Raw genomic sequence first — 13457 nt, forward strand, 5'->3', positions numbered from 1 at the left:
AAAACAAGAGATATTCTTGAACATCTGCAGTTTAGTTCTTAGCATAAAATAATAAAAGAAGAGAATAGAGAGAGCCAGGAAATTCCTGAGAGAGAGAAACAATGTCCAGAATATGGAAGGTCCTGAAGTCAATGGTGAGCATGCAGCTGATATGGATGTGTGGTTCCCACATCTGCAGTTGTACAGAGAAAGAGTTATATTCTCGAAACAACAACATTCATATAAGTATGTACTGCACTGATTACCAAACTGGATAAAAAATATCTTGCAGGAAAAATACAACCTCATTACCTTACAGTCATCACTTTAGCTATGCAGCGCTCTGGAAGTCATTTCCCAACTCCCTTCACCTCACCATCTATCTTCCTTCAAGAACCTTCTTAATATCCATTTCTTTTGTTCACCCCTAATATCATCTTATCTGGATGAGGATCGTTTTTGTCCAGCTGCAATTCTGTTAAGTGCAGGATTATTTTCTATATTATTAATACTATGTAAGTGCAAATGCTTAAATATTGGTCTCAGAATATAATTGAATGGGGACTCCTAGTATTATATAGCCTTTTTTTGTGCTGACACTTTCAAAGATCTTGTGAAAGGTTTGACTTAAACTTTATTGATCATAAAAGCAGTAGACAAGGCAATCTATTTTCCATCTTCACTGAATGTAATTCCTTGTCAATGAAGGTTCCAGAATTCTATATAAAAGCAATTGATAATATAATTAGTAGAGGATATAAATGTAAGACTTTTACCAAATGGAAAGGCTAAAATAAATCTTTTTGTAGGTAGATAATATAAGATAAATGACCTATTAGTAGAAATGTTGGAAGCAGAATTAATAATAGCTTTTGAATAGATAGTGGATACATATTTAAAAAATAAAGTCTTGACAGAATATGGGTTAAAAGAAAGGAATTTGATATTAATAGATTTTTTAAGAATCCCTTCCAAGCACAATGGATGGAACAAATCCCTGCTGTAATATTTCATGAAATATGATAAATACATTTTTAAAAATCCTATATACTTTTAGAACTAGACACAGATACATTTTTAACTGCTTTGTTGGGTTATGAGTGCCAATATATTATCCATCCCACATTCCCTTAGGGAAATGTCAGGGGGCCTTCTTGTTGAACCACTGGCTTGTGGTTTTGATATAATTGATCGCTAGACTACTTTGGGGACCAGTTAAGACTCAAACACTTTGGAGTGTTACTGAAGCCACATGTAGATCGACCTCTTACCCATAGGTTTGTTTCTCTAAGGAAATCAGTACAGTAATGGGTTGGAGAGTGCAATGGTGATGCCTCCTCAGTTGGAGGGGTTATTTTAAACAGATTGCTCAAACACTCCCAGTTACTCAGTGGAAGACTATGTACTGGTCAGAATGATACTGAACCATCAAATGAAAATCCAGCAGCTTTCTAAAACTTATGCAAGTTCATTATTCGATTTGAACTTGCACTCTTTGGATTGTTAGTAAATGTTGAAAATTATTTGTACAGCAGCATAACATGACCAGTACAGTACTGTACACTAGTTGGTGGTGAGATTCTGCATGATGACAACTCAAGTTAATTTTCAGCAAATTTATTTAGAGTCTTTATTTTATGTGAAAATTGCAGTATTGTGTTCTCTTTTTATGTGTTTGCGAATGATTAAATTAATTACTCTTTATTGATATGGTTGATAGTAATAAATTTGTTATACTTTATATGGTTAACATTAGCTCTGAAACCAAGTATGATTCTGGCACTGGTTGGCCTTCTTTCTGGCAAGTTTATGGTACAGTGGACAGTGACGAAACCAACACCAATGCACTACGCCGACCAGATAACTCTATGGGATCAACTGGAACAGAAGTTATCTGTAAAAAGGTAGATATGAACAGTCAACCAATGTTGCCAATTGTGATGCCAGTTTCATATGGCAAGGCACCAATTTTCAAGTGTGTGTGTGTGTGTATATTATATCATCAGGGCAAACTACTTCCCATCAATGAAAATAAAGGTTGATTGCTAGGGGATGAATGTCCAAAAGTTAACTTTTAGAAAGGTCACTACAGTCAACTTAGTAAAATTGAAAGTGCTTTATACCTTTGTTTTGTTTCAAAAGAAGCCCCTTAGTATTTGGTTAAAATATGAGATGGCCGTAGGGAAGGTTACAGTATTGTCTTTTCGCAAGTATAGTATACTTCTAACAAAGCTTATATGATAATCACTATTCATAACTATAGCTATGTCCAATTTGTAAAATACAGCTACTTTTAAAAGTGCATAAAAATGTTTACTGTTAATGGCTGATGTTATGTTATTGCACATTATTGTTTTTAAGAGGATGTTGAGTGCTTCTCCCCATAAAACTAATATTTAAACTGCATAAGCACCTCTGGTAATTTAGTTTTTGAGTACCTGGTCATGCTGGCTATAAACAGGTCCGAGCTCCACGTGGACTGCGGAGAGGGTCATATCTGTTGACTGCTTTCCCCTCTTCTGTGGTTATGTTCATGCTGAGGAGTTCTTGGACAGGGGGTATGTGGTGTCCATCAATGTTCTCAAAGCCTTAAGAGAGAGGTGGGCACTGACGGGATACAGTGCTTTAACTACCACTCCAACTTCATTTTGGTTTAGCCCCTTCCCTTTCTCCCTACCTCCCCTTCATTTTGATGTTTTTTATTGCTTGTAATGGGCTATGCTTGTAAATATTTGATTGGCTACGTGGATGACTATTGGTGGTGATTAGTGCTGTAAAGAAAAAGCAAAAAAAAAGTTACCGTGATATTGGTTGTGGAAAAGTCACTCCGTTGTGTGTGATGATACTTCTGGTTAGAAAAAAAGATTGAACTGCTTCAAGGACATTCTTAGCATTGTGTCAAGCCAACTGAACTTTGTTTTATTTCGATCATTTAGTGCGATGCACACCTTGGCCATGTGTTTGATGATGGACCAGAACCTACGGGACATCGATTTTGCATCAACAGCATTGCATTAACTTTCAAACCCAAGTCAACAGAATGATTTCTAACAGAACATTGTATAGTAATTTGTTTTGTAATAACTGGTATACCCAGACTGATGACCCAGCAGTGACAATTCCATAAATTAATACCACTGTTTGCTTCCCTAGTGGCTTCTTCTGAGTGGTACTTCAAAATATTTATTGTGCATTAACAGAAAAGGCAAATTATATGCATCAGTGTTTGTGTCAAGGTATTAGAGAGACACTTTTCATAGATCAAGCAAACAATGTTTGTCGGTATTTACAGTGTTTGATCCACTAGCCATATAATTTTGTAAGAAATTAATGTTAAATTAATAAAGTGATTTTATTTTATGCAAATATTTAAAATATCATAAAAATATTACATGATCAGATAGAGAATATAAAATGTTAGTGATACACTGATATAAAATAATAGGTTAATGTTTGAATAGAGATCCTTCATCAGAATGCAATCCTAGCTATAATGTTGTATTCTCGCTTCTTTTTGAATTGCTTAAAATGATGGGCCTTTCTTGAATTTGCAGATTTCCTCTTTACCTTTGCAGTATTAAACTTTGGTCTCCCAGCCTAAAGTAACCCACATTTAAGAGGTCTTGTAGATGCCTTCTTGTTTGCAATAACAACATTTTCTATGTGGTATTCAAAACCAAAAATTCAATTTCAAATGTATTATTCAAATTGTTCTTATAACTGAAATTTCCTAGTTACCAAGAGGATTTATGACTCATCAAACTGCAATCCTCGATTTACTAGAGATAATTGTATGACTTATAGTGTGAATAAATGTATTATGTAATTATGAAAATCAGTTGTTACTTCACTGGTTATATAAATAACTATTCTTACAGCTTGTGAATATCATCTAATACATAAATTTAGCTATTATGAATGATATTTGGTTAAAATTTGTCCAGTCTCTAAATGGAACAATCTTTTGAGGAGGCAACAGTTAGGCAGGATAAGTATAAATTAATACATTTTATTTTAATAATCTAGTGTAAGACATCTGGTATAAGACACCTAGTCATTCCTAAGCAAGTTACTTCTGTAATATAAAAGTTACTGTCACAATGCTTCAACTGCAAAAATTTTAACATGCATTCAACCACAACCTTTTGAATTCTGCCAGTATATCACCAATTATTGTCTGTTTTCTCCAGGAAGTCCATCCACTCATGAACAATATCCTTGCATCCATGACCTTATTGTGACTGACTACTGACATCTTGCCAACCTTGTTCATTGCTAAAACCTGCACGTCTGGATTTATTTTCCACCATCATGTTTCACTGTACCAATTTAAGAAATGGTGTTTTTAAATTCTTGAATCTCAATTCTTGAGATCAGAAATTACATATCGAGGTCTCCATCTTGGGGATCCTAGCTGACCTGATTCAAGCTTGAAACAGTAAAGCCAAATGTTCAGGCATTGGTTCCAGGAACTCATCTCCCCAAAGGCCCACGTCTTAACCAAGAGTTACAGATAGGTGGGTAGTAAGAACCTCAGCAGTAATTGAGAAAGGGGAAAAATATCTTAAATCATTCTCAGTTTATGGAGGTAATATTTCCTGTCAATACAATTTACTTTTACAAGACACAACTTCAGTTGGAATATGCAGACAGCAAATGCCACACCATCCCTTTTGTGTGACATATCTGAGGCAATCCTTTACAAATAATGCATCAATGCCGGTGGAATACTGGCACATTTTTAAACTCAGTTGTCAACAATGACATTCTATTTTAGTTTTAAATATCATTGGATATATTACTATTTGTGATTTGCTGCAGGTCTAGCCTAAACTAGCTTTGGGATAATTAAGAGCAAAGTAAGTTGGTATATTGACAAAGTGCACTCCTTTCTCTCTTTCAGTTAATGTTACCACAACTTAAAATGGTATGTCACTCAAAATGACAGAAATAATAAGTTGTTTTGTTTAATATCTTAATTCTTATTTTAGACATTAAGTAAGTCAAAATGGATGCACTAGAAAAGAAAAAAAGTACAATGGACTGCAAGGAGATTACAGCATAACAATGCACACATTTGTCGCAGACCTATATAAGTATAGAATCTCACAATGAAGTTGCAAGGCATGTCAATTGTTTATTTAAACTTCTAAAATGTCTTAACAACTTTCCAACAAGTAACACCAAGAAAGAAAACACTGGAGTGTAGGGAGATTAGGAAGATGGCATCAATTTCAAAGGAGGGTGCCTGTAAACAGGAAAGTGACTTGAAGTGTGTATACTTCAATGCAAGAAGTATACGAAATAAGGTAGGTGAACTTGCAGCGTGGGTTGGTACCTGGGATTTCAATGTTGTGGCTATTGCGGAGACATGGGTAGAACTGGGACAGGATTGGCTATTGCAGATTCCAGGGTTTAAATGCTTTAGTAGGGTCAGAGGTGGGGGTAAAAGAGGGGGGAGCTGTGGCATTGCTTGTCAAAGATAGTATTACAGCGGTGGAAAGGACGATGGATGAAGACTCGCCATCTGAGGTAGTTTGGGCTGAGGTTAGGAATAGGAAAGGTGAGGTCACCCTGTTGGGAGTTTTCTACAGGCCTCCCAATAGTCCGAGAGATGTAGAAGAAAGGATTGCGAGGATGATTCAGGAGAAGAGTGAAAGTCACTCAGATGACATCAGATGACAACAGCATTCCATGGGCGGCACGGTGGCACAGTGGTTAGCACTGCTGCCTCACAGCGCCAGAGACCCGGGTTCAATTCCCACCTCAGGTGACTAACTGTGTGGAGTTTGCACGTTCTCCCCGTGTCTGCGTGGGTTTCCTCCGGGTGCTCCGGTTTCCTCCCACAGTCCAAAAATGTGCAGATTAAGTGAATTGGCCATGCTAAATTGCCCGAAGTGTTAGGTAAGGGGTAGATGTAGGGGTATGGGTGGGATGCGCTTCGGCGGGGCGGTGTGGACTTGTTGGGCCGAAGGGCCTGTTTCCACACTGTAAGTAATCTAAAAAATCTAAATACTATAGGAAGGATATGGAGGCACTGGAACGGGTACAGAAGAGGTTTACCAGGATGTTGCCTGGAATGGTAGGAAGATCATATGAGGAAAGGCTGAGGCACTTGGGGCTGTTTTCATTGGAGAAAAGAAGGTTTAGGGGTGACTTGATACAGGTGTACAAGATGATTAGGGGTTTAGATAGGGTTGACCGTGAGAACCTTTTTCCACATATGGAGTCAGCTATTACGAGGGGGCATAGCTTTAAATTAAGGGGTGGTAGTTATAGGACAGATGTTACGGGTAGATTCTTTACTCAGCGAGTCGTGAGTTCATGGAATGCCCTGCCAGTAGCAGTGGTGGACTCTCCCTCTTTATGGGCATTTAAACGGGCATTGGATAGGCATATGGAGGATAGTGGGCTCGTGTAGGTTAGGTGGGCTTGGATCGGCGCAACATCGAGGGCCAAAGGGCCTGTACTGCGCTGTATTCTTCTATGTTCTATGTTCTATATAATGAGACCCAAACCTTCATTTTATACCAGTTCTCATGATTTAAAAAGAATTTTAATAATTAATTGAAGAGATCAAAATATCTTCATTTAAATTAATGTATATCTCTTATTGCAGTGAGTGCAGAAATCTATTGCAGATCACTGTTAGCGAGCGTTATTACTGAGTTGAAACTAAGTTTCTGTTATCTGAAAGGAAGACAACTGCAAAACACAAAGGGTGACACAACAAAGGCTAAAATCATTCCCACACCTAATATAGATTATAATTGTTTTTATCTTAGAAATTAGAAGACAAGTCAAATCTAACTCTTAGATCAACTTTACAGAAATGTTTCCTTAATGGTTTTTATATCCGTGTTATTATAAAGGGATATTTTATTGATTTTATTGAATATTACATCTAAAACAATCTCAGAATGATATATTTCATCAGTGAGAGTTTCTTTACCAGATTTACCTATTTGTAGTTTAGCTTAAGAACTTTCTAACAATGAGAATGATTTAAGTGTTAGATGCTACTACTTGCAAAAGGCATAGCCTTATATGCATTTTTGGTGTAAAATGTCCCAACACTGCCTTACCAAGCTGTAATGCAGCAATATCTTACAGCCTTGCTTTTTCAATGAATAGCAGACTGGGTAATTACACCAAAAGGTGAAGGGACTTTACGCAGGGCCGGTGTATTCCTCCTGTATCCATAGAGACCGTTGTATCCAAATATAGGTTTAACTTCGGAGAGAAACAGAGAATGTCCTTTCACTTGATCTGCGGAGTGACCTGTCACCAAACACAAACTTAAGATGGTCTTAGTGTTTATTTAAATTGTTACATTTCTGCTGCATCATCAATATCAGTCAGCTTTGCTTATGCCACTGTACTGTAAGGATAATCCTTTCTTTGATACTGACAACATAGGGGAAAAGCCATTTTTGTCCAGGAAACAGTGTTGGCTTTTGAAGTAATTAATTGGTTCTGAGGATCTTTAGGTCTCTTGGATGTGATGGATTCCACATTAAAGTAATTTATTATTTCATCCTGTGGTAAATCTGGGATTTTGAGGGATCAGACATTGTAAAAATTAAATGACCTCAGATTTGTATTAGAATTGCTATTCTGCATAATTTCACAGTATTCAGACTGCAGGGGTTGGATGCATCACAGAAACTCATGTTCACTAGAACTGCACTTGTTCTTTTGCTAAGCAAGGCTTTGGAGAAGAACAAAGACCACTTCCAATTACCTGTCTTGGCTCTAATCCAGTTCACGTCTGTGTGAATGTAAAACTAACTTAGGCTATCGAACATAATTAAATGAATCCATTTTGCTATTCTTCAATACTAATCCTTGTACACATTGTTTGATATTAGGATTTGCAATTTGCATTTTTTAATCAAGCTAGCCTAGTTTTATTAACTTGGTCATATTCCTCCTCTTCGAAGCAAGGGAAGGCATGTTAAAACATTGGTCCTTACTACAATGCAAACAACTTTGTCATCAAGGGTTCTGGATTATGTCATCACTATGGAAATGGAAAAAAATTCATTGGATGTGTTAAGGCTGGAAAATAGATTAGGGAAATCCAAAAGGCTATGTAGCCACAGACATTTTTTCCTACTTACCTAGATTAGAGATATGAACTCAGCTATGTGACTGGATAGACTCCTTGGATGCTGCATGACCTGCTGTGCTCTTCCAGCACCACTAATCCAGAATCTGGTTTCCAGCATCTGCAGTCATTGTTTTTACCTCGTAGATTTGGGAATATGTCCCATTGGATAAGTTTGAATGATTATGAGCAATGTAATTCTCAATTGTTCTCTGTAAATACTGCTTGAATACTATATCAAGCTTCACTTAAGATGAATTAATAGGTGTTTATCAACATGAAGTCAGCTTTGAAATGTTGACCATATAGTGCTGGAGTTCCAAATATGTTTTTATACTCTGTGAGTCAGTTGGGAGCTAATGGATGTTTATTTCTATGTCTGGCTGTAAGCTAGATTTTAGGACAGTCATGATTAACAAGTAAAGGAAGGAACTCCTTTACTGTTTGTAGCTCCCCAGTAGTATTGTGGCAATTTCTGAAATAAGGCAAAGACAATCAGTATTGAGAGACCAAGGATATGTAAAATAGATCAGCATCATTTTGAGACAGTTCAGACATGGACTCATAATGAAAGGTAACAGAATTACGGGCAGTGGATTCAAACAATTTTGAGAAGCCTTTAGATAATGGATTTTAAAAGTTATGTTTAACAGATTTGTTATTGAGTTTGTGCAGTTCTAAAGTGGAAATCAACTAGGCAAAAGTGAGGACTGCAGATGCTGGAAACCAGAGTTTACATCAGAGTGCTGGAAAAGCACAGCAGGTCAGGCAGTATCCGAGGAGCAGGAAAATAGACGTTTCGGGCAAAAACCCTTCATCAGGAATACAGGCAGGAAGGGCCTGTTTCCACACTGGGGAATCTAATCTAATCGTCACACATTTACTCAATGAATATAATTATAGGTGCCATTTACACAAAGTCACCAAGGACCATGTAAGGTGTCTACTTTAAATTTGCAATCTGGAACAATGTATAAATGTCTTCAGCTTAAGTTCAGTACATTACCTGAAAAATACAGTTCACTGTGCCTGAAATACATTTGTCATGAGCTTATCTTGGAGGAAAGACCTGTAGGCAGTAATGCATTACTTGGATTTGCTCTCCAACGTGTATCCTCCCACCACTAGTGGCAGCAGCTGACAGTTTTGTTGTGCTTCATGGCTGGCTGTGTGACTGGTGTATAGCAGAGCTGAGGTGGTGATGTCCCCTAAGAAGTACACTGTGCTCCTAGCTGATGAAAATGTTATATGACTTCTTCAACTTTCACTTTAGAAAGAAACAATTCATAGAATGAGGCATAATATTCAACCATAAGATGTCAAAGCAGAAGTAGACTATTCAGCCCATTAAGGCAGTTCTGCCAATCAATGAGATTAAAGGTGCTCTCATAACTCTCAAATCCACTTTCCTACCTTTTCCTTATAACATTTGATCCCATGACTAATTTAAAATCTGTCTATCTTAGCCTTGAATATAATTTGATTTCTCAATTAAATCAAATCTAACTCTTAGATCAAGTTTGCAGTGTGCAGGTTAGATGGGATAGGAGGTCAGGCAGCATCCAAGGAACAGGAAAATTAATGTTTCTGGCAATGTTTCAGAAATTCCTGATGAAGGGCTTTTGCCTGAAACGTCGATTTTCCTGCTCCTCAGATGCTGCCTGACCTGCTGTGCTTTTCCAGCACCACTCTGATGTAAATTCTAAAGGGGAGTCATATCAAAGCATGTCAGGATGAATAAAGTTTAAATGAATTAAAGCAGGGAGTTGTTGCATCAAACAGTCCTCAAAGTGCATGCATAATGGCAACATAGTTGATAATAAGTATTAAAGGAATGAAGTGAAATGCATGTCAGATATCATCTTTACAGAGCTTCCCATAGGAGTCATAGAGATGTACAGCATGGAAACTGACCCTTCGGTCCAACCCGTCCATGCCGACCAGATATCTCAACCCAATCTAGTCTCACCTGCCAGCACCCGGCCCATATCCCTCCAAACCCTTCCTATTCATATACCCATCCAAATGCCTCTTAAATGTTGCAATTGTACCAGCCTCCACCACATCCTCTGGCAGCTCATTCCATACACATACCACCCTCTGCGTGAAAATGTTGCCCCTTAGGTCTCTTTTATATCTTTCCCCTCTCACCCTAAACCTATGCCCTCTCGTTCTGGTCTCCCTGATACCAGGGAAAAGACTTTGCCTATTTATCCTATCCATGCCCCTCATAATTTTGTAAACCTCTATAAGGCCACCCCTCAGCCTCCGACGCTCCAGGGAAAACAGCCACAGCCTGTTCAGCCTCTCCCTACAGCTCAAATCCTCCAACCCTGGCAACATCCTTGTAAATCTTTTCTGAACCCTTTCAAGTTTCACAATATCATTAGGAAGGAGACCAGAATTGCACGAAATATTCCAACAGTGGCCTAACCAATTTGTCCTGTACAGCCGCAACATGACCTCCCAACTCCTGTACTCAATACTCTGACCAATAAAGGAAAGCATACCAAACGCCTCCTTCACTATCCTATCTACCTGCAACTCCACTTTCAAGGAGCTATGAACCTGTACTCCAAGATCTCTTTGTTCAGCAACACTCCCTAGGACCTTACCATCAAGTGTATAAGAGGCAAAGAAAAAGTCATTGTCAATATTGACTATGCTGCGATCAAACTTTGAACTTCAGATGTTTTATCTCCAACTCATAGGTAGAGGTTGGAAAGTGTGTTCTTCCCAGTTTTTGTCTGTGTCCTCTCCCTATGGTATTTTGGAAGAATCATTTTACAAAAATCACCCTCAGGGTCTCTAATACATACCTTTTTTCTAATTTATTGTATTACAACTTCTTTTAAAAATCTGAACATATAATTACATCTCTTATTTAATCACCTGTCCTCCACCTAGTCATAATCCAATCCAGTTGCTGACTCTGTTCCTGTAATTGCTGTACAAACAATGACCAGTTTAAAGCAAAAGTGTTTCACCCTGAAGCTGCCCACACGCATTGTGCCAGCCTTTCGTCACTGTGTGCTGATGCTGTACCTGCTCCGTTTTTGTTTCTTGTTCGCAGGTAACCTGCTGCAGCTCCTTGAAACTGGAATCGATCGACAGTCACACCATGGATTGAAGTCCCACCACGGGACTTAGGGGAACGGGGTGAGGGCGGCAGAGAATTAGCAGAATTAATTTACAACTGCATAACACAAAGCCAACAAACAAAATAAACTACTTTAGAAGTAATGTGACACTATACACCAATTACATCCAAGGAGTAGTGTTCTTGATGGGTTCTAGCTGTAAGTGGTTGCCATCCCTTTTATGATTCTTCCTCAATATCTCTAAAATAATCTACATTTGTACTGTACTGATTACATAGCAGCACCTTCCAAATGCATGACCTCCACTATCTAGAAGGACAAGGGCAACAGATCACGGGAATACCAGTATCTGTGGGTTCTTCTTCATGCCCCACACCATTGTAATTTGGAAATTTATCATCATTCCTTTACTGAGTCAAAGCCTTGGAGCCTACCTACAACTGAAGGACTGTGGGTTCAAGAAGATTAGATTTCTTACAGTGTGGAAACAGGCCCTTCGGCCCAACAAGTCCACACCGACCCTCTGAAGAGTAACCCACCCATTCCCCTACATTTACCCCTTCACCTAACACTATGGGCAACTTAGCATGGCCAATTCATTTTTGGACTATGGGAGGAATCTGGAGCACCTGGAGCAAACCCACGCAGATACGGGGAGAATGTGCAAACTCCACATACAAGTCACCCGAGGATGGAATTGAACCCGGGTTCACAGTGCTGTGAGGCAGCAGTGCTAACCCGTCAGGTCAAGACAGGTCACCACCTCATAGGCAATAAATGCTGCTGCGGTCAGTAATGCCCAAGACGCCCCAAGGGAATGCATTTCTGTTTCTGAATTGCCCTTTCTGTTCAATTGCTGTAACTTGATTGCTGATGGACAGCCCATTAGAATAGGGATTCTGGATTAGTGGTGCTGGAAGAGCACAGCAGTTCAGACAGCATCCAAATAGCTTCGAAACCGACGTTTCGGGCAAAAGCCCTTCATCAGAATAACCTGCTCGTGCAGATTGGGTTCTGGATACAGCGCCTCTATCAGAAATAAGCAGCTAAATAACATTCCCAGAACCTATCTCAAGTGGTCCACTTACTTGACCGGTCTTTCTCAACAGTGGCGGGAGAGGCTTGGTCCTGAAATAGGCCAGTGCGTGGCGGTCGTTCTGTGCGTTATAAGGCGGGATGACAGTTCCGGCCTTGGGCGCCGAGTAACTATAATCTCTGGCGATCGAACTGATTGCCACACAGTCCAAGAGGAAAGCTTTCTCCCTCCGTTTCAACTCAGCTTTTGGAGGAGAGGGAGCGAAGCGAGGTGGCAAGCCACTAGGCATCATCACCATGGCGACGGTTGCTTGTTTTACTCGTTTTTATTAACAACGATGAGAATTCAATCCGGAGAAAACAGATAATTGAAATACATTAGAAAGATGTCTGCATGCAACCCAACTGATTGATCCGGTTATTATGAACATACAATTCTTGGAAAATGATTATCCAATGGAAGTAAAGGTGTATTTGTTTGTGTTGCTATAGAGACAGGTACAAGAGATTAGTAAACTAACACTTTAAAAGCAAACAAGGTCATCAACCCGAAACACTACTATGTGCACTGCACAGATGTCTCTTCTTTAGAAACCATTGTCATTAAAAAGCAAAAAAAACCAAATCAGAACAACAGAAGTTTCAATTTTCAGAGGGTCACAATTAATAGAAGAAAATCAGAAACAATAAAAAGGGGAATATGATAAATTAATTCATAATAATATACTGTAGGGATTCTATTCTATTCAAATAATGCCGTGCGGCCGAGGCAGTCCCAACCCATGTCACCAATCACAGAAACCATTCCACAGAAACACGCACCCGATGAATGTTGCCAGTATTTTATGTTTTGACTTTAAAAACAGAAGTTAAATAAGGTTCGGGCCTCTTGTATCTTTTTCCGTTATTGCTGGGGTGTTGTAAATTTTTCATTAACCTTCAAATTCTTCTGAGGGTTGTCATATTTAAACTTATGACGTCAAACTACTCCTTTTCATTGGACGATTTGCTATAAACTATTTGTTTTTACCCATTTATGTATTTGTAAACCCCAGATGTATTTTAATGCCCATTAAACCCTGTGTGAATTATTGGGAAAGGGTACAGCATAAGACTTCAATTTATGTATTGGAAGTATTATTTCTTTTTATACTTCCAGATCAACGGGATAGTTTTAAACATGGACCTGTATTCAGAGAATAACTGTTGAGGAAACCACTTGAAGACAATGG

At 38.6% G+C, this 13457-nt stretch overlaps 2 protein-coding genes across 3 annotated transcripts in view; one reads left to right on the forward strand and one right to left on the reverse strand.

Moving 5' to 3' along the window:
* Positions 1-3814, forward strand: part of msrb2 (methionine sulfoxide reductase B2) — a 48177-nt gene extending 44363 nt beyond the window's left edge. Inside the window, exons 4-5 of the mRNA XM_072575972.1 lie at positions 1736-1883; positions 2916-3814. Of these exons, the coding sequence (XP_072432073.1) occupies positions 1736-1883; positions 2916-3023 (256 nt within the window). The 3' untranslated portion in view covers positions 3024-3814. The remainder of the gene's footprint in view (positions 1-1735; positions 1884-2915) is intronic.
* The window catches only part of LOC140480708 (sperm microtubule associated protein 1-like), a 29681-nt gene extending 17073 nt beyond the window's left edge, over positions 1-12608 (reverse strand). Inside the window, exons 1-3 of one of the 2 annotated variants that reach the window (XM_072575971.1) lie at positions 12279-12608; positions 11135-11234; positions 3781-7260 (exon numbers count right to left, since the gene is read on the reverse strand). In XM_072575971.1, the coding sequence (XP_072432072.1) occupies positions 7103-7260; positions 11135-11234; positions 12279-12524 (504 nt within the window). In that variant the 5' untranslated portion in view covers positions 12525-12608 and the 3' untranslated portion in view covers positions 3781-7102. Of the gene's footprint in view, positions 1-3780; positions 7261-11134; positions 11235-12278 lie in introns of those variants that run through there. The other variant, XM_072575970.1, reaches the window with a different exon arrangement.
* Positions 12609-13457: the final 849 nt, after the last annotated feature.

This window comes from Chiloscyllium punctatum, chromosome 8 (genome assembly GCF_047496795.1).
Source record: "Chiloscyllium punctatum isolate Juve2018m chromosome 8, sChiPun1.3, whole genome shotgun sequence".
Classification (NCBI taxonomy): Eukaryota; Metazoa; Chordata; class Chondrichthyes; order Orectolobiformes; family Hemiscylliidae; genus Chiloscyllium; species Chiloscyllium punctatum.